This window comes from Talpa europaea (assembly GCF_964194135.1).
Source record: "Talpa europaea genome assembly, chromosome: 9".
Taxonomy (NCBI): Eukaryota; Metazoa; Chordata; class Mammalia; order Eulipotyphla; family Talpidae; genus Talpa; species Talpa europaea.
Window position 1 is genome coordinate 11,120,632 of NC_140076.1, and position 20,646 is coordinate 11,141,277.

The window sequence follows — 20,646 nt, forward strand, 5'->3', positions numbered from 1 at the left end:
TTCCTACCGACTCAGAGAGCATAAGACAGTGCCTCCTTCCCAGCCCCCTGAATATGAGTGACCCTGACCGGCCACCAAGCCAGAGCCACCACGGAGATGGCGGGAGAGTGTCTGAGGATCGGCATCCTTGCACCTCTGCCCAAGCTCCCCTGCTGGATTTCTGCAGGGCATCCCACATGACATGGCTACCTGAGTGGGGACCTGGGATACATCTGGTGCGGGCACATCCACCCCGGCCACGGAGGAGGCCAGCCTGGCCAGCTTGGCTTCCACCTCGGCGAACGGGTCGGGCAGGCCAGGCAAGAGCCCCAGGGACAGCAACTGTGGCTCCTCTTCCCCGAAGTAGAGCTCCCGCTCCAGCAGCGGCTCCGTGGCCTCCTGGCTGAGACACTCGTCCTGGAAGTACCTGCCCTTGGCCTCCAGCTCAGGCATAAAAAACTCCACATTGGAGGGCTCCTCAGGCCCAGGGAAAGTCTCAAACATGCAGGTTTCTTCGAATGTGGAAGACTCGTCAGACCCAAAAGAAACCTCAGATTTGGGGGTCTCCACCTCGGGCAGCTCCCGCAGCCCGGGGACACCCTCGGTCTTGGAGGCGTCCTCACTGGGCAGAGCGTCGGGCATGGAGTAGATCTCGGGTTTGATGGCCGTCTCATACTGGAAGGTGGGTGAATACTCAGACCTGCTGGCGAACTCAGCCTTGGACATGACCTCAGCCTTGCAGAGGACTTCTGCCTTCAGGACAGTCTCTGCAAAGAGGGGGTGTTTCCCTTGGTTTTCTAAAGGTTAGCAGGGGGGCACTCTGCCCAAGCCCACCATGTCCACAAAATCAGCTTGAGGGTAAGAGTCCACAGTCCTGTTCACTCCACCCTCCACTCCCAGATACTAGCTCCCCATCGCTGCCCTTCCCCACATTAGAATTCAATCCGTTCAATCCGTCTCCTTCTGCCTCTTCCAGGAAGCCTTCCCTGACTAGTACTGTAATCTCTGCATTCTCTGACCTCCCCCCACCAAGAGATCCTGGGCTCCTACCACCCTGCTTTGGGGCTGCTCTTAATGTATAAGCCCGTGGCCTTACTGCCCCTGAGGCTGGGGTTCCTGATGAAAAGATTTCACATCCAAGACCCCAGGCCGCCTGCTGGAGTGCCCAGCTCAGGGCTCATGCCCGACAGAGCTATGCTAGATCCGTGGGAGTTCAGTGAACACCGTGAATGAATGACTTGGCCACAGAGGCCTAATCTTTAAGCCAGGCTGGAGGGCACACCTCGAAGGACAGAAAAAGCCTGAAACTGCCCTCCCCTCTTTCTCTGGGTCTTCACCCAGAGTGGCGTCCCCCTCCACCTTGGGGGGCACCGTGCTCACACACACCTTCCCGGGGCTCCCGCTCATGGGCGCGGACCTTCTCCGCACCCCGTCCAGCTCCTCATCCCTCGCGACCTGACACAGCGCTGGCCTGCCCTGTGCTGAGAGGGAGGCCCGCACCTCTCTAGCCTCAGTTTCCACACTTGCAGCACAAGGATGTGCTAGTCCCACGTACCTCAGGGTTAGAGGAAGCACCCAGCACCTGGCATGCGACAATACCCAATAAAGGGGACCAGTGGGGTTCCCAACACCGTCCTTATTACAGGGTGGATTTTACAGTATTTGGGTGAGCTAGGAAGTCTGGGCTGCCTGGCACCATGGGTGTTTGAATGAGAGTCGTGGGGTGGAATCTTCTAGAAGGCTGGAAAGAAGACAAAAGTTTCCAGGAAGGTAAATGTTCTTGCTAAGAATTGCAAGCTTATTGTGCGATGTGGTTACTTCAGCAATGCATGGGCTCAATAGTGAGAATAGACAGAAAACGCAGACACTCGCAGGAGTACGGCAGACACTTTACAAGTCTGAGTCGGCCTTGGTCTGGGGCCCAGCCATGACCGAGGCGGCCTCACGATGACGTGTCAAGACTCACACAGGCTCTGGAGTTAAGCCGCCAAGTTCGAACCCTGGCTCCACTCTAGAGCTGTGTGACCATGGGCAAGTTACTTGCCCTCTCTGTGCCTCAGTTTCCTCCTCACCTATAAAGTGAAGGTGACTGAGGAACCTCCCTCAGCGGGCTACTGCCAGGACTAACCAGACTGGGCCTGGTGCCCAGAGAGTGCTGCATCAGTGGCAGCCCCTGAGGTGGGCGGGCGCGGCCCCCCGCCCCCCGGCCAGGCCCACCTGTCTCCTTGCGCAGGTTCTCCTCCAGCGTGGACAGCTTCACGTCATACGAGTTGCGCATGGCGGTGATGTCCTCCTCCAGCCTGGCCCTGGACACCTGCTCCGCCTCGTAGTCGGCCTTCAGCCGGGCCAGGCGCTCTTCGTACTCCTGGGGGATGGGGGTGGACATGGGGGGTGCGGGGGGAAGGGGGGCGTTTATCACCATTTCAAAACCTAACTCTCAGGATTCCTTTCTTGTCATCCAAATGCTCCAGAAAGACAAATAAATCCAAAGAACAAACATAAAATGGCCTCCACGGTGCGGGGAGACCCCTGTGAGCTTTTCCCTGTGTCCTTCACGGGTTAATACTGGGCGTGTTTGGGGCCTCCCTGGTGGCGCAGGGATTGAGACGCAGCCTATGAAGCAACCCGCAGCCACTGCAGCACGAGTTCGATTCCCAGCCGGCCACGGAGAAACCCACATGGCGGGACAGACCTCTCCTGTCTCCCCCGCGGCTCCCCTCAGCAGTGTACTTCGGTCCGTCTGCCTGTTCTGTTCCCTGCTCTTTATCTGGTGAATCCTCTCACCCCCTGCATCTCTGGCCTGTACCCCAATTCTTGTACAAAAATAAATCTTTAGGGCCTCCCCAGTGGCACAGCGGTTGAGCGCTGGGTTGCGAAGCTGCCCGTGGCCTCTGCGGCGCCGGTTCGATCCCCGGCTGCTCCCCGACTACCAGAGGAGGGTCCCGCATGGCGCGCAGACCTCTCCTGCTGCCCGCTGCTCCCCTCAGCAGTGTATTTCGTCAGTCTGCCTGCTCTGCTCCCCGCTCTGGCTCTGGTGAATCCTCTCACCCTCCGCGCTTCTGACTGTACCCAGTGCTTGTGTAAATAAACAAACAAACAAATAAATAAATAAAATAAATAAAACATGCCTCTATAATTCAAAATAAATAAATAAATAAATAAATCTTAAAAAAAAAAAACCACTGGATGTGTTTGTTTGTGATCTTCTGGTCCTCCGCCCACCAGTGACGGCACGTGGTTGTGATCATCAGCTCCTCCCTCCATCTTTGCCATCAGCACCAGCCCTTGTCCAAACAGCCTCCCCCCTGCGCCTCCCACTCTCGCTCCCGCCGCCAGCCTCGTCACAGAGCACCCACAGGGGCACTAGGCCCACAGGGGCACTGGGTCACGCAGCAGCTGATGCGCGAGGGGTAAATCTAAGTCAACTTGACCTGCGCGCCTGGCCATCTGGCCGGATGACACCTTTGCAAGGGTGGCTCCACCGCCAGGAGTGGCTTCTCCATAGTCCAGTGCAGCCCATCCTGCTCCTTAGATGCCCCCAGCTCCTTTCTGCTCTCCCCATGAGCTGCACCCCAGCATCCGGAGCCCGAGTTCAAATCCTGGCTCAAGACTGACTTAGCTGTGAGACCTGAAGCAGTCATGGCACCTCTCTGAGCCTCAGCTTTTGGGGCTCCCAGAGCAAGACGGCAGGACCACCCCCAGGTGATGGTGGGGGCGAGATGCTGAGGCTCCGGAGATGGTCCCCGCTGCCCGCCCGCCCCCTGCCCTCTCACCTCCCGAATCAACTGCTTCTCGGCCTCCGTGTCGGGCTGGGTCGCAGCGGGGGGCAACAGCTTCTCCTCTGTCTGGACGGGGTTTAGGGGCACCTGGCTGGACAGCAGGGCTGGGGGAAAACAGAAACGAGGGCCAGTGACCGAGGCACACGTGGTCAGCAGAAGCTAAGCAGCCATCGGGAGGGGCGACGTGCTCGTCCAACAGAGCCTGCGGAGCCCTGAGCGGATTTCAAGGCTGCCATGACGGGAGGTGCTGACAAGCCGCCGTTCAACAAATATTTACTGGGGCCTGCAGGTCCAAGGCGGTGGGGACGCAGCACTGAACCAAACAGATGGGGCTCGCGTCCACACTGAGAGTCCCACGGGGGGAGAAAAGCAAAGAAAATGTGCCTGACACGGTGCAGGGAGCTGTGCTCTGCGTGGAGAGAGAAAGCAGGGAGGTGGCAGCAGCCGGAGCCGGGGAGGCTGCAGCTTCCACAGTGTGTTCAGGGAAGATGCCCCAGACAGGTGAGGAGGGAGCAGGGGCCTGGAGGAAGGGGTGGGGGGAGCAGGGGGCAGAGAGCTTGGGAGGTTTCCCAAATGGAACGGAGCAGTAAGTGCAAAAGCCCTGGGGCAGGTGTGGTCCAGGAAAATCAGGCAGCAGAGAGGGCGCTGTCAGACAGGGCGCTCCCCGGCGCTCCCCGGCTGCTGTGTGCAGAGCACGGGACAGGCCGATCCGCAAGGGCTGCTGCGAGATCCAGATGAGCGAGGCCAGAGCGCAGAGCCAGGGGGCATGGCGGGCAGACTCTGGCCAGGCTCTCAGGGAGAGCAGCGGGGTCTGCTGCCGGACTGGACATGGCTTTGGGAGAAAACGAGAAGCCAAGGGTGACCCCACGCTTCCTACTTTGAACCCCGAGAGGGACTGAGGCCCAGCCCCGGGGTGACAGGGCAGGGAAACGCTGACTTGGTGGGGAAGGACAAGGGCGAGGCTGGGCGGGCAGGGGCGGCCGCAGACCAGCAGCTTCGGGAAGAGCCAGCCCTGGGGTCAGGCACTGCCAGCTCGAAGGACTGCGAGGCAGCAGAGGTTCAAGTCCGGAGCGCGAGGGCGCACCCTCGTAAGCGGGTTCTTTTTAAATTGTCTGTATTTGACGACGCTTTGACATCCGGGGCCGGGCTGGGGGGAGACACCCCGAGTCTCAGCCTGTCTCACCAGACGCGGCACCAACTACGCACCAGCTCCGCCTGGGTCTAGTGCGGCACGCCCAGCCCTGGATCTCCGCGGGCCGGGTCTGGACCCGAGTCCCAAACCCACCAGCATGATTCAACCTCGTCAACCCTGACGGTTTCTCTGCCCCGCCGCCCTCTCCCGCAGAGACCCCACGGGGCCCTGGCTCCCCCACCCCCACCCAGCTCTCCTCCTACCTCCCCAGCGACACTGGCGCTATGCGCCAGCCGCCCACCTGCCTGTTTCCAGGGTCCCGGAGCATCATCAGACTTTTCCTTCCACTGCCCTGACCTCCGCATGCACCACGCGTCACCTTTCCACACACCGGCGCCGGCCCCATGCCCAGGCCGAGGGCCACGTGGCAAAGCCGCCAGTGCAGAGAGGGCAGCTGAGCCCTAAGGCCAGAGGGACCCCCGCAGGAGCGAGTGCAGAGAGGAGGGTCTGACGCAGCCAAGGAGTTAGGGGTGGGAAGGCGTCAGGCGAGGCCCGGAGAAGGAGCCGCGGGGAGGTCAGGCAGGCCGGGAGCCAGGGCAGGAGGAGTCCAGCAAGCAAGGGTTTCCAGAACAAGGAGGGGGGCCCTGAGTCAGCTTGTGGCAAGGAGGCAGGTGAGGCTGGCCTCAGGGCCCCTCCCTGGATCGAGCAACCAGGGGGGCAGGACGGGCAGCCTTAGCGGACGGCTGTGCCCCGTGGGCAGGACCACATGGTGGAAACACTGGGGGCTCTGAGCCGGGCACCCGGGTGCGGGGCCCCACGGTCAAGTTAAAGCCTGCGTGTGCTCTAAGGAACGCGTGTGCCGGGGCCTGGCCACACGCGCACGTCACGCCATCCGCCCCGCTGCAGCCCCGCCACGCCACCTCCACTCTACAGATGGGGAAACTGAGGCCGCGGGGGCTAAGAAGCGGGGCGTGAACGGCTATGACTGCTCAGCCTCCTGCTGCTCTCTGCGGCAGCCCTGCCCTGGTCGCTCCAGCCGGCTGAGCTGCACCCCCTAACCCGGGCGCCGGGAACCCCGCCCTCCTCGGGGCCCCACCCACCTGACAGGCTCGAGGGGCTCATCTGCTGGGCCAGAATGGCCTTGAGTTTCTTGATCTCCTCCTGGTACTCCCGCAGGAGGGCATCCTTGGGGTCCTCGTTGATGCGCGGCTTGTTCTTGATGTTCTTGGCTCGGTTGGCGTAGCGCAGCGTGCTGAGCGTCTCATCGTAGTTGTCGTCGGCGGGCGACAGGCAGGCCACCATCAGGGTCTTGGTGTTGCCGCCCAGCGAGTCCTGCAGCAGCCGCGTCAGCTTCGAGTCCCGGTAGGGGATGTGCTTGCTGCGCCCGTCCACCAGGGCCGAGATGACGTTGCCCAGCGCCGACAGCGACAGGTTGATCTTGGTGGCCTCCTTGAGCCGCTCCCCGGTGGCGCCCGTCTTGGACTGCCGCTCACTGCCCGCCAGGTCCACCAGGTTCAGCTTGCCCGCTCGGAGGTGGTCCTTGCCCCGCTCGTCTGCGGGCACGCCGGGCGCAGGGGTGAGGCCCTCCGGGCAGGGAGGACCTCCAGCTGGGGTGCCCGGCCCCCGCCCACCCGCCGGCCCCACATACCCACAGCGTAGATCTCGATGCTGATGGTGAAGATGGAGTGGGAGCGGGAGGAGTCCTTGTTCATCAGGGTGTAGCCCACCGAGCGGTTCTTCCAGCCCGTCTCCATGATGCGCTCGCACTGGGCCACGCTGTGCACCGTGTGCATGGACAGCCCCTTCACGTACACGCCCTTCTCTGGGTGCTCCTTCAGCTGTGGGCGGGAAGGGCAGGGCAGGTTGGCCCTCGGAGACCGGGTAACGGCTGAGGGTTTGTGCCACGTGGAGCCAGCCTCAAACCCACTGCTGCCTCTAGCCTGTGGGACCTTGGCCTGGTGGCTTAACCTCAGAACCTCAGTTTCCACATCTGTAAAATGGGTATTAGTAGCCATGTCCTAGGGTGCTGGCGAGGATTCAGTCAACTAAGGCCCCTGAATGCTTGGCCCAGTGCCTGGCACATAGGACCGCTTGGGAGTTTACAGCCGCCGTCCTCACCACGCATGTGGCTAGTGCTGCTGTCGTGATGGTGGTTTTCAGTCTGGAGCTTTGGCCACATGAGGCTGCTCCTGCAGTCCCCCAAGGGTTCTGACTGCTTCCCTCTCCTTTGCCTTATCCACAGTGGCTCCCATCACCCCTATGCTGGGCTCCAGGGCACAACCAGACCCTTAGGCCCCGGCAGGAAGGGGTCATTTGCTGCCCAGCACTCCCTCTGGCCCACAGCTCCAAGTGGCCCCCAGGCCTTGGTGCAACAGCAGTGAGTAAATTCATTTATCTGATTGCTCCCTGCTTGCTCTCCAGGCAGCCAAATTGTTTTGCTGCTGATACAGAGTTGTGAAAGGCAATATTTTTCAAGTGCGAGGAAATAAAACCACCCTGGCAGGAGCAGAATGAGTCAGGACAAAGGGCTCTGCTTGCTGGTCAGAGCCTCAGCGGCCACAGATGCGTTGCCCTGGGCAGCTTCGGGGTTCCAGGTGGGCCTGGGCACCCTCCTGCATGGCGGGGGGTGAGGGGGGTGCGGTGAGACTGAGGTGGGGGGTAGGGGGTGAGAACAGGCTCAATGTGATGGGAAACTGCTGAGATAGCCAGACCCAACCTGGAGGACGGGGCTTTGCGGTGCAGTTATGCAGCTGAGGCACAGAAAGGTTAAGGGACTTGCTGAAGGTCACACAGCTTTTAGTGACAGGGCAGCAATGGGGTCACAGCAGAAGACGGCAGAGGCAGGGCTCAGAGAGAGGCTGGAGCGCCAGGCAGTAACCGAAGCTTGAAATGACAAAGAGCTGACCTTGACCTAAGAGGTGGCTCTGAGACGGAGCGCAAGGGGCAGAGTCAGGAGACCCCACACAGAGCCCGGCTGAGGCCAGCCTGCGGGCCGCCGCAGTGCGGTGCTCCCTGCCAGCTGACTGCGCAGGGGCTGCCGGGGGGCTTCTACCACACTCCCAGACCCTACAGACACACTAGCACGTAGTAGGCCCAGGTGAGCGAAAGGCTGCTGCAGGCTTCGGGAAGAAATGAGTCAGCCAGGCCCCGGTTAGAGACCTGTCACCTGCTAGTGGGGAAGTGAGTCTCCTGTCAAAACCCCAGGTTCCTCCCCTATGAGGGGAAGATGAACCCCTGTCTCTGCAATACCGTCATGAGGCCTGGATCTTTGGAAAGTTCCAGCGCGACTCGCAGGGCTCAGTGGACACGGGTCATGAAGAGGATGAGGCTGTTCTGTCCTGGCCCGAGCAACCTCACTAGCGGGAAAAGGGAAGGAGCAACAGGCGACCCCCCACCTCGGGATCTCCCACCCAACCCATTTGTAGGCCCAGGGAGACCTGCCCCCCTCCTGGCTCCTTCCCCTCCCCATGCTGTGCCTCCTCCCCACTCCCTCTCCGCAGCTGCCTGGTTAGCTGGAACCGCATCTCCCAGCTGGAACCCGTCGCCATGGCAACCAGCAGGGAAGAGGCTGGCTGGCAGGACCATCCACCTCAGTCTGTCTAGAACCAGAAACACCCCCGGGGAGGAGGGGCCTGACCCTCTACCTGTACACAGGGTGGAGAACCAAATGGAGGGGACCCCTAGGCCCCTAAGAACACCCCCTCACTCCTGCTGGGTCTGGGTTGGGTTTCACTGTGGTGTGGAGGTGTCACTGCTGCCCAAAATCTCTCACCGGCCTTGGCTGATCTCATAGCCTCTTATTACCAAAATGGCAGGCCTGGAGCTAAGCACGGGTTAAGAGCTCGTGCTGCCGAGCCTGGTGACTTGGGTCAAATCCAGTCTCCACCCGTTGCAACTGTGCGCTCCCGGGCTGGTCTTACCCTGGCACGCTGAGCCTCAGTTTCCCCATCTATAATACAGGATAAGATCAGCGCCTTTTCCTAAGGCCAGGTTTACCCCAAAACATCACCCGCCCTTCCTCCACGAGGCAGCACAGCAAAAGCCTGGTGACACCCATGGGGCGTGTCTCAGAGCACAGCTGTCACCAGTAGCCACGCACGCAACCCCCAGGCAACCTGACTCACCAAACCTGAGGCCCGTGACCCAGCTGGGGCAGGTGCACAGGCTGCCAGCCCCTGGCCCGCGGGTTCTGGGGAAGGGGCCATTCCTGCACCAGGCGTGGCCCCACCTGCTGAACCGTGGCAAAGGGGAGGAACCAGGACTGAGTCCCTGATCCCATAAGGCTGGCCTTTGGGGGCTGGCATGTGGGAGTAATTTCCGGAGCCTTCTCCCTCCCCCATTTCTCTGTCTGGGGGCTGAGCTATGACTCAGCAGCTCCGGGATAGAGAAGACAGCAGAGACTCCAGTGGGCGGCTGGAGCGCCTGCAAAGAGGGTGAAGCATCACTGTGCGTGTGAGGGCGCAGGAGCAGGGAAGGGGCCGGTGGGGGAGGGGCTCACCCCCAAGTGCTGGCCCAGCACCCAGCACCCTGCACATCTCCCAGGTGGGTTGAATGAATGAACCCACTGCTGGGGCTCTGTCCCCCCTCCCTCCACTAGAACCCCGTTATTGGCTGCTTCTTGCCAAACCTGAACAATACTGGGAGGAAAGCACCAGAGCCCCCAATCCCACAAGTTCTGGTCCCCAGAGGGTCACTGTGTGACCCAAATCCCTGCCCTCCCTGGGGCTCCTCCGCTTCTTCTCTGTACCCAGAGGGGCCCGAGCTGGAAGCTCCTAAGGGTCTTTGGGCTCCCCTGTTTTAGGACTTTTCCCCAATGGGCGCAGCGAGAGCAAGTCTTTCAAGTCAGCCACTCCCTGGGGTCTGACTTGTTCAGGTGGGCCACAGAGTGGGTGCCAGTCAGAGGAGACGTCACAGCTCCCCAAATAAACCTGGGCAAGTAGGAGGGAGGCTCAAGCTGAGCAGGGAAACAGCCCAGCCCCGACACGGTAGGGGATGCAGTAGGAATCAGGTCCCAATAGCCTGTCCAACTCACAGGTTGGTGAGGGGGCGGCAGGACTGGGGGGCATCAGCAGCATCCCCTTCATCTGGTTCTCCGCCACCCCTCACCCCGGCCGACAAGGTGAATGCCCTGGCAAGATTTCAGCAGTTCGGGTCAAGGGAAATGTCCGACCTCAACTCGGGCTTCCCAGCCCAGTGGCCCCCGGACAAGTCCTCTTCCCCAGCCTGGCCTCGCACCTGGCAGATGGAACCTGCACAGTCACCTCCACGTTGATGCTCAGCAAGGACTGATATTTCTCAGCTCCAGGATTCTGGCTCAGAAGGAGGCGGTGGGCCCACCCCAGCACTAGCTGTGGGCCTCTGGGGTTGGGGGTGCCCATGGGTTGGGTCCGGTAAGGAGCACCAGAGCTGGGGGAGCAGCCTCCAGCATTGCGGCCACCTCTGGGCCAAACTCCCCACACTGGCCTCTCCTCCTGGGATCAGACCAGGCCTGCCCAGCACTGGAGTCCCAGATAGGAGACATAACCAAGGCCTCGCACCAGGTGAAGGCCCAAGGGTGCTGGACCTGGGACCAGCCTTGCCACCAGCTGCAATCCAGTCCTGGCAGGTCACCTGGGCTTGCGAGCTCCCCTAAAGGTTAGCCAACTCCCACCTGTCTTGATGGAACCTTCAAAGCATCTAACTCTGCTTCACCCCACGGGCATATTTTCACTCCGATTTTCATCCCGGGAAACCAAGGACAACTTAGGAAACACATGCAGGGGACCCGCTGAGCTGGCCACTCCCATCAGTCCTTGACTCTCCCATGGCCCCACCGCCCCACCCCATCACATTCACGGTCCTTTCTGGAACCCCGACTGCATGAAATAACTCGCATGTGAGCAGCCACCTCTGCGGCCAGCTCATCAACCCTCGCCACCACCCAAAGGGGTCGCATTGACGGTCCTTGGCTGCCCCCTTTCAGGGGAACAGAGACCCTGAATCTGAGCCCAGCAGCAGCCGTAACATGAAATGTCTGAGATTCAGGACCTTGAGCTCAAGACAGCTCTGGGTTCAAATCCAGACTCACAACTTACAGTTGTGTGAAACTTGGGCAAGATAATTCACCTCGCGAAGCCTCCCTTCCTGCGCCGGTAAATTGGGAGTGAAAACATCTCGCTAATGAGGTTACTGTGTCCAATGGGATAATGAGCAAAAAGCAGCCTGCTGGCGGTGAGTCCTCCGTAACCATCACCCGTGGCCGCCTCTCCCGGCTAGGGCCCGGGGACACTTCTCGAAATACTTTTCAGAAGGAAAGCTCTTCCTTCGAATGAAATCGATCATGAAACTCCATCACGGTCAACAGGCACGGGTGGCATCACCCCAGGTAAGGTGCAGCCACTCTTTGTGCGTCCCATGAACCCACCTCCCGCCTCCCAGGCTCTCAGAATTCTCTGAAATTCAAGTTCAGGTGTTCAGAATTCAACATGTCCCCGCTCCAGTCTGAAGCAGCACCCATGCCCTCAGGATTCCTGCCCGTATTTCCAGGGAGCACGGCCTGAGACCAACACCCTCCCCCAGCCCCCACCTGCCCGTGCCAGGTCTGTGCCCACCTCCAGCTTCTGCTTGGTGTCGGCCCCCAGCAGGTCGCGGACATCCTCATTGTAGATCTCCAGGTAGGAGGCCCGAACCAGGAACTTGGTGTTCTCTGCGCACTGGCGGGAGGGGACAGCACGGACGCCTCAGCAGCTGCGGCCGCTCTGGCCTGGGCTGGCGCGCTTGCAGCCAGGACGCCGGGGGACGTCACGGCAGGAGGGGGGACGGCACGGAGAGGGAGCGCCCAGCTCCGGCTGCCCCTGCCTGCCTGCCCAGCTCCCCCTCCTCCCCAGCCAGTGTGGGGGGCGGTGGTCAGACTCCTCAGAGTTGCATGATTCTCCTAACGCACTTGTCTTCCGCCCCCTCTGCAAGCCTCCACGTGGAGAAGCCACAGGTAAGGCCTGGACCAAGGCCTGGCCCGGGCCGATGCGTGGCAGCTTGCCCGTCACGGCGTCCCTGTGGGTCACCAGAACCAGTCCTGGAACCAGGTGCCACGTCCCTGCAGCTGGCGGCGCCCCGGTCCCCCCGCTGTCGGAAGCCCCGCATTGCCGACCGGTCTCCAGGGTCGCTCTCGCCTGCTGCCCGGGCTCTGGATAACCGCCTCAGCCCAGCCCATCACCAAGTCCCGGCATCTCGAAAATGAGGCTAATGGTCACCTCCTGGGCCCGGGGGAGTTCAGTGCCGTAACTACGGGGGGCTCTGCAGGAGGCTTGGCCTCTGCTCAACAAAAGGGGGCGCCACAATATGACAACCACGTCTCAGCAGCTGCTGGGGATCCTCGGACCCGCGGGAAAGGTCAAGCAAAAGGTCACAATGGAAAAGCGAGGCAGGCAGAGCCGGCAGGCAGAACATTCTGTTTCAGTGCCCCTCTCACCACCTCGCAGAGCCGCGCCGGCGCCCACCCCCGCGCCGATCCAGGCTGGCTCCCGAGCCACCTCCGTCCGGGCACAGGCCACGCCCGGGGCCCTCGTGGCCATGCCCGGCTCCTGCCCCGCCCCCGCCCACTGGAGGGCCATACCTGGACGCTCTCAAAGATGTGCTCGAAGGCCCGGGGGATGATGCCCCTCTGGCAGGGCGGGTCCGGCAGGCCCTGCATGGTGAAGGACTTCCCGCTGCCAGTCTGGCCGTAGGCGAAGATGGTGCCGTTGTAGCCCTCGGTGACGCCCTGCGGGGCACAGTGCCCAGGCCTGAGGGGCTGCCTCTTGACTCCCTCCGACCCAGGGCTCCTCCCTGCGTCTCCCTAAACGGGGGTGGGCAGGGCAGAGGTGGGGAAGGTGTGGCGCTGCCCTGAGGGGTTCGCTGCCGGGGCAGGCTTGTGGGGAAGAGCTGTGCCACCCTGTACTGACGGTGAGCCCGGGGCTGGTCTTATGTAGGTGCTGAGCCTCAGTTTCCCCGTCTGTAATGCAGGATGAGAACAGCGCCCCTCCTAAGGTTTGTGCCAGGTTTGAGGCGTATATCAGGCCGGGCGCGTGAAAGGCTGGGTCCAGGGGTGCTCCTGAACACCTGCCGGGATGTGGGGGGCCGGACAGAGGGCAAGGGGGGAGCGCAGAGGGGGAAAGAGCAGAGTGGGGCGAACTAGGCTTTTCAAGGAAGGCAGAGTAGGGCTGGGGGAGTCAAAAGGGTGGCTTGAATTTTGACAGGTGACAGGAGAAGAAAGTCGCTCCAGGCTGGGGGCGCTGAGCGGGCAGCGGGGAGAGCAGGCAGAGCCAGGGCTGCGGGGTGAAGGCTGAAACTGGGAAGCTAGGAGGCAAACTGAGTAGGACCCCTAAAGTCTTCTCCATTCACCCCAGCTTTTATCCATTCTGTAGGTTCTCTCTGTTCTATCCAGCCTCATGCCAGCTGGAGTCAGAGCAACAAACAAGGCAGACATCCCCCTTCCTGCCCGCACACAGCGCCGGAGGTAACAAATTCTAGAACTGAGCAAGGCGGAGGGGGAGTGATGTGTCAGAACGTGGGCCCAGGGAGCTGCTCCCGGGCCCTGAGGGTCCACGTGGCGTCCTCACCCGGTCCCCCTGGAACCATCCATCTTGTAGACCTAACCGGGCTCAGGGGCCCCCCGGGACCGCTGCGAAGGAGGACCAGAAGTCGAGCCACAGCCTCTCTGCAGCCCAGGGAACCCCGGACCACCACATGGGTTCCAGCAGCTCGGCCCAGGCCCAGGGCCACAGCCAGCACCCGGGAGAGAGGCAGACTAAGCAACACCCCAGGAGCCTGGGCCAGCTTCTGACTCAGGGGAACATGGAGCTCCAGAAACAACACAGCGCAGCTTCCAGAATGTCAGTGCGACCCAAGCCAGAGAAGGGATTTTAAATAAAAATAAACAGAGCTGCACCACCCAGTGGGTCAGTTGTGAGCTAGAAATGGGCCTGGTGCAACCAGGAAGGAACTCAATTTATTTTATTTCATTTACACTTAAAAATAGAAGCAGTAGGGCCTCCCTGGTGGCGCAGGGAGCTATCACCAGCCACTGCAGCACGGATTAGATCCCCGGCTTGCCAGGGAGCCACCCACATGGCGCAGCAGACCTCTCCCGACTCACCCGCTGCTCCCCTCAGCAGTGTATTTCAGTCAGTCTGCCTGTTCTGCTCCCCACTCTGTCTCTGGTGAATCCTCCCTCAACCCACACCTCTGGCTTATAACCCAGTTCTTATATGCACAAATAAATAAATCTTTAAAAAAAAAATAGAAGCAGTAAAAAATACCTTTGCATTCAACGTAACTTTATGTTTCCTTTTAGCCAATGACAATTCAGCATCTGAGTTGAGATGTGCTATTAGTGGAAATACCAGGTTTTGAAGATTGAGTATGAAGAAAAAATATAAAATATCTCCCTCATATATAATGATAATAAAAGTTGTTTTTATATTTCAGAGAAACAATATTTTGGATATACTGGATTAAATAAAATGCATGATCAATATTAATTTCACGGGTTTGCTTTCATTTTTTAAAATTTTGACCACTAGAAATGCTTAAGTATGTTTGTGGTTCACATTCTATTTGTGTTGGAAAGCGTTAGGTGAGAGCCAGGAAGTCCTGGCTCATGTTACTTATTTAAATGTAACCACATTCATGGACTCAAAAAAGAAATCAATGATAGGGCCTCCCCTGCTGGTGCAGTGGTTGAGCACTGGGCTGCGAGGCTGTCCGCAGCCTCTGCAGCGCCAGTTCGATCCCCGGCTGCTGGGCGAGGGTCCCACATGGTGCGCAGACCTCTCCTGCTGCGCCCACTGCTCCCCTCAGCTGTGTACTTCGTCAGCCTGCCTGTTCCTGCTCCCCGCTCTGGCTCTGGTGAATCTTCTCACCCTCCCACGCTTCTGACTGTACCTGTTGCTTGTATAAATAAATAAATAAATAAATCTTAAAAAAAAAAAAAAGAAATCAATGATAGTAAGATAACAGGACAACCTCCAAACCCCTGAAAACTATAAACACATTCCTAGATAGCGTGTGGGTCCAAAAGCAAATTTAAAACTTGGCTGGAATGAATAAAGATGAAAATAGATCAAAATTTGCAGACACAGTTAATATAGTGTTGATAGAAACATTTATAGGCCTAGAGACTATTACATATTAGAAAAGTCTAGATAAATAAATCAATGTAAAATAAATTAAATACAAATCCAGTTCCTCAGGGTCACTAGCCTCATTTCAAGCCCTGACATAAGGCCGGTGGGTACTAGCAGGACCGTCCAGATACAGAACATTTCCATCACAAAAAGTTCTACAAAACAACACTGGAGGGAAGAAAACTATTTTACATGCATTGTAAAGCAACACATAAGATTTCAAAAAAAGCTTCACACATCAATTGACACCCCCAATCCTGCAGGCTCACACTGGTACAGGTGCTAAATGTCTCTTGCTGCATCCCCTCCATGGGGCTCAGCCACCACCCCCTGTGCTATTATTTGCTAGATGATTCTCATGAACTCTACTGCTAATTGGCTCCTTTTAACTTGGTGTCATTCCCAGCAATAATTCCCATGAAATCACATTATAGGTCGAATGTGCTAAGGATTTTTTCTACTTCACAGTAAACACATCCCTGCTGAAGTGGAAATAAGCAGTGTCTGTCCTAAAACGCCTCATGCCTCTTTCAGCCCCCTTACAGAGGAACAGCTCTGTGCCCCATCCAAGGCCAGACCTACAGATTCGACTGTATGGATGTCTCTGGAAACCAGGCCCACTGTCCTCAGTCTGGGCAGGGTAGAAGCCATGGCGCCTGGGCCCTGGGTGGGGCAGGGGTGGGGAGGCAATTCTAAGGCCGTGGGGGTGAACAGGAGGAGACGCAAAGCCACTGGCTGAGAAAGAGCGCACAGACCAGGGAGCAGGCAGCCGTGGAGGGGAGGAGCTCCGGGGAGGCACCTAGGGGAATTAAAGAGGTCACCTAGTGACAGAGAAGTTCAGGAGCCTGGATTTAAGGGACAGAAGCAAACGGGCAGTCAGAAGCGCCACCCTGGGGGCTTCATGCTGCGGGACCTGGAGGCCCAGTCCTGGGCAGGTGGCTCCCTGCGGGTGGGATCAGAGCCCAGCAGAGCAGACCCGCGGCTACCCGGCCCTGGTGGTGCAGCTGCTCTGGGCTCAGAGCCTCCCAAGACATGCTGAGCATATGATTTGCATGCTGCTCATTAAAGGGGAGGAAACAGGATGGGGCAGGGGATTAGGCACCTGCTGGAAAGCAAAACCAACCCCAACTCATTGGCCCCAATTCATTCTGTGACACTCCAGGCCTCGGGTTCTCCCTCAGGAATTAGGACTCCAGATCTGCGCGTGTCCACAGAGTTGTGTGAAGGCCCAATGCTACGCGGCAGCTCTTCCTTCCTCTCCCAGCTGGAAGGTCCTTTCTCCACCGTCCCAGCCGGCTGAATGCTCTCTCCCTTCAGTCTCAGCTTAGACCTTCACCACTTCCAGGAAGCCCCCCCACCTCCTCTCCCAGCCGAGGTTTCCTAGCCTTCTCTGTGCACCCAAATCCCTGGGCTTCTCCCCCCACACTTTGCCTTAGATCACAGCTATTCGCTCGGAGCTCCCCACCTCACGTGAGCTCCCTGAGGGCAGAGCCCACAGATCCTTGAGGGTGGTGGTCCCCATGCCTTGGATGGGGCTGCTCTGGAGTTGCTGTTCATTAGCTGAATGAAGGAACGGGTGGAAGGAAAGAATGCATGGGGTGCTGAGCAGAAGCTCTGGGAGTCCAGAGGCAGGTGTCTGAAAACCCCAAGTAGCAGTAAACTTGGGCCCCTGTGGCGAGCTGGAGAACAAAAGGGTTCCATGGTCAAATCTGTTTTGGAAACGATCTAGTTTGGTTAATAGCAAACTAGTTTCTTTGCTGTGGGAGTCTCCAGACCCCAGGGTCGCAGCTAGGCGAGGGAGGCCCATGTGCGGCTCCTCCTGTCGGCAGCATTTCCCAGACTTTTCCCCCGGAACAACCTGTGGCATCTCACTAAGTTTCACCCAATGGCTGGGGAGAGGCTGCGGAAAGGATGAGGGCTCGGCTGCGGGCGGGAGGCTTGCTCCAGCCCAGTCCTGCCAGACGCCCTCGGTGGAGCTGGCCAGGCTCTTCGCCCCAGGGCCTGAGGAGGTGTGAGGGGCTCCTGAGGGGAGGCCCACACTTGCGCCCAGCGGGAGTGCTCTGGAAAGCACAACCTTACAAAGAGTGAGCAACCTCTGTTGCCTCCCTATTCCGAGGAAAATGGTAAGTTAGACCAGAGCTAAAGGGTTTCCACTCCTGCAGGCAGGGCCAGGCCAGCGGCTTCTCTGCAGAAGCAGGGAACTAGCAAGACACACGCACTCAAGCCTAGGTTGGCTGCCTGCAGGCGTCAGGAGCCAGAGGGATGTGAGGGAAAGTTCTGCGCGCTGAGGGCAAGAAAGCCACGGGTTGGGGGGCCGAGCGGAAGGAAGAGGAGCAGGTAGAGCAGGAGGAGAGGTCCCGGGGACGGCAAGGAAGGGCCGGCAAGAGGCAGGGGCTTCCAGAGGACTGAAGTTCTCTGATGACAGTGGCGCGGTCCTGGGGCTGGAGTTCCTGCGGGAGAGGGTCTGCGGGGCTGGGGTGAGGGCCCTGGGTGGCCCTGGGGGCCCTGAGCCCAGGCGGCCACCTTGGAGGTGGTTTCCACCGTCTCCTGCCTGATCAGGTCTTCAGGCCGAACCCGTGGGTCCTGCTGCGCCCGCTCCAGAGGGGCCCCCCACCACCCGGCTGGGGCCGACATCCCCGCAGGACCCCTTGGCGGCTCGGGGTCCTGCCAGCCAGTTGCCGCGGGCCCGGGGCGCGCTCACCTCCACCAGCGGGTAGGCGATCTCGTTGTAGATCTGCTCGGTGAAGTGGTCCATGTGGTAGGCGCCGTCGAAGGTGAACTGCTTGGGGGGCTGGTCGGCGGCGCCCGGGTTCTGGATGAAGCACTGGCCGCGCGCGCAGTCCACGGTCACCACGGGCCGGCAGTCCAGCTGGCGCTCGCGCTGGCTCAGCGGCCGGCAGCGCACCGCCACCTTCACGGACTCCGCGGCCATGGCGCGGCCGGGCCCCCGGGGCGCGGCCCGCCGAGGACGACGCCCCGGCCCGGGGCCCCCGAGCGCGGCGCGGGGGTCCCCCGGCCGCCGGGGCCAGGGGGCGGGGCCGGCGCCGGGCGCGGGGGCGGGGCCTCGCGGCGGGGGGGCCCGCCCCCCGCGGGGGGCGCCCGGGCTCGCCTGTCCCTGAGGCCCGGCCCGGGCGGGGGAAGTGGGGGATCCGCGCTGCAGCAGGCGCCGCAGGACCCGAGCCCCGGAGCCGCCCCGGCCGCCCGCTGGCCTGCGCGCGGCGTTCGCGGTTGCCGGGCAACGCGCGCGGCGTCACAGCCGGGGCTCCCGGAGGGGCCGCGCGCCCCGCGGAGGGGCGCCCCGCGGGAGTCTCCCCGGCTGCAGCCGGCGCGGGGGCACCCGGGGCGGCGGCTCTGGCTTTGCACACCCGATGCCTCCGGATCCGCGCGGCCCGCACAGAGCAGAGGGTGAGCGCTTGCCCGGGGCTGCCCGCTCCAGCCCAGGCCGGCTTGACCCCAGCGGGGGGAGGCTTGACCCCAGCGGGGAGAGGCTTGACCCCCCCCAGGGAGAGGCTTGACCCCAGTGGGGAGAGGCTTGACCCCCCCCCAGGGAGAGGCTTGACCCACCGGGGAGACACCTGACCCCAGCGGGGAGAGGCCCTCTGAGAAAAGCAACAGGGGCCTCGGGCTCTCAATCTACATCCCTGAGCTGACTCTGGAAGGCTGGCCCAGAGCTTGTCACGGCCCTCGAACAGGGCAAACTTCCTCCTAATGAGCTCCGTCTTCTTTCAAAGACAAGATTGATAAAAACCCAAAAGTTTTGAAAGCAAGTCTTTTGCGTAGCGAGGCGGCCTGTAGGGTAAGTAAAGTGTCAGGCTTTTCTGCCCTCCCGCCATCAGGACAGATGATGGATCCTCGTGGTCCTGAATGCATGCCTGATGGCGGGCACCTGGAGGAGGGTGTGGGCACAGGTAGATGGGATTCACCTGGGCTGAGACTGGGCTTATAAGGGCGGCGTCACGGGGACGCTGGAAGAATCAACAGGAGAGCAGAAGCAGAACCACGAGAGAAGCAGAGACCACCAGAGAACGCCGGAGAGCCCAGACAGAATGAAGACTTGCTGGGGGTTGGGAGGCCTGCCAGCCTCCGAGCCCCCCAGAATCTCTGCCTGCCGTGTAGCTGGTAAATCCTAATAAAAGCTGAAAGCTACCGAGGGCTCCAGGACTCTCTCCTCCTTTATCGCGTCTGCTGGAATCATGGAAAACCTGCACTGTGCCCATTCCTGCCCCTACACGGCCTCTCTTCCTAGCTCAGCGCAAGTCCTTCTGGCCAGACTAGCATCTGTCATGCCCCCTCTGGAGTCCCCTCAGCACAGACGCTGTCAGCTACCTGCCAGGCACCGTGATAGGTGCCGGAGGACAGCCACCCCCTGCCTCCCCTGGGGCCTGTAGTCTAGTCTAACTGGGATGATTGACACTGGAAACAAATATCCCACAAACACAAATCACAAGAATAAAAGAGTAATTACAAACGAAAGGACCAGTTGTTCCATGGAACATGTAACAAGGAGACTCACCCAGCTGGGTGGGGGGCCCGGGGCTGTACTGGCAGCTCCCTGAGATGGACAGGACCCCAGATGGTAAGACCGAGGAGTTAATCAGGCTAAGGCTGGGGGGAAAGACAAGGAGACCTATCCAGACTGTGTAAAGGTCCTGTGGCAGGAACAGAGGGAAAGTCTACATTGCCAGAGCACAAGGTCTGGAGTCTTTTTCCTGGAGGAAATACCCACTGGAGGTTTTAAGGAGAGACATGATTTGACTTTACCTACCTACCTACCTACCTACCTGATTCCTTCAGGACATCCTGAGCCCCTGAGAACACAATCCGTCTGTTTCACCATTCAGCACCAGCTGCAGGTGTGTCCGAGCAAATAGAAAAACTGGTGAATCGGACACTTTGCCTTTCAAAGAAAAAGTCTGTACGAGACAATCTGAAGAAATGCACTTTATTTGTTTCGAGTCCACACAACAGGAGAGCTGGTGGCGCTGGCTGCAACAGAGAACACTGGGATGTGTAATAAAGACACGGAGGCATCGCCACAATGTGCCACGGGATCACGGGAGGGAATGTTGAAGTGGGCGGGACACCCCTGATACTGTGTCCACATGCATGACCTGGGCAACAAACCGATCCCTCAGATGGAAGCTTTGGGCACAGCCCGGGCCAGTTACCAGGTTTTCCTAGAGGTGCATCTGGTCCTGTGATCTTGGGGCACCAAACCCTCTCTGTGGGGGTGGGGGACAGGACTGTGAGGCTGGGGCCTCCCACGAGGGGCCCGGGATCCAGAAAAATGGCTATAAAATGAGTCCCCGTAAAAATCAGTGCTGTGGTTCCAGAGAAAGCCCCCAGAGGACAGCTTCCGCCTGTCCCTTGCAGCCACATGGCAAGTCCCTGGCCGAGGCCGGTTCCTGGGCGAAGTGTTTAAGCTGGAGAGCCTGCGATCTGTTCTGCTGGGGCTCCCTCATCTTCTGGGCGTCAGAAATGTGATTCTCCCAAGACTCTGACCTGCCCCATGCCACTCCCGTGAAGGGAGGCGAGCGGGGGGAGCAGCCCTGACTCGTGCCCAGGGCTCAGCCTCAGGAACAGCAGCTCATCCAGGGCGAACGACTCCCTACTT

The 20,646-nt window shown here is 60.0% G+C and overlaps 1 protein-coding gene across 1 annotated transcript in view; it reads right to left on the reverse strand.

Annotated features, from left to right (window-relative positions):
* Positions 1-17,964, reverse strand: part of KIF17 (kinesin family member 17) — a gene marked incomplete at both ends in the record, with an annotated part of 28,682 nt that extends 10,718 nt beyond the window's left edge. The window contains 8 exons of the mRNA XM_084242589.1: positions 190-746; positions 2,197-2,344; positions 3,753-3,862; positions 5,991-6,443; positions 6,539-6,728; positions 11,481-11,582; positions 12,482-12,628; positions 17,734-17,964. Of these exons, the coding sequence (XP_084098715.1) occupies positions 190-746; positions 2,197-2,344; positions 3,753-3,862; positions 5,991-6,443; positions 6,539-6,728; positions 11,481-11,582; positions 12,482-12,628; positions 17,734-17,964 (1,938 nt within the window). The remainder of the gene's footprint in view (positions 1-189; positions 747-2,196; positions 2,345-3,752; positions 3,863-5,990; positions 6,444-6,538; positions 6,729-11,480; positions 11,583-12,481; positions 12,629-17,733) is intronic.
* Positions 17,965-20,646: the final 2,682 nt, after the last annotated feature.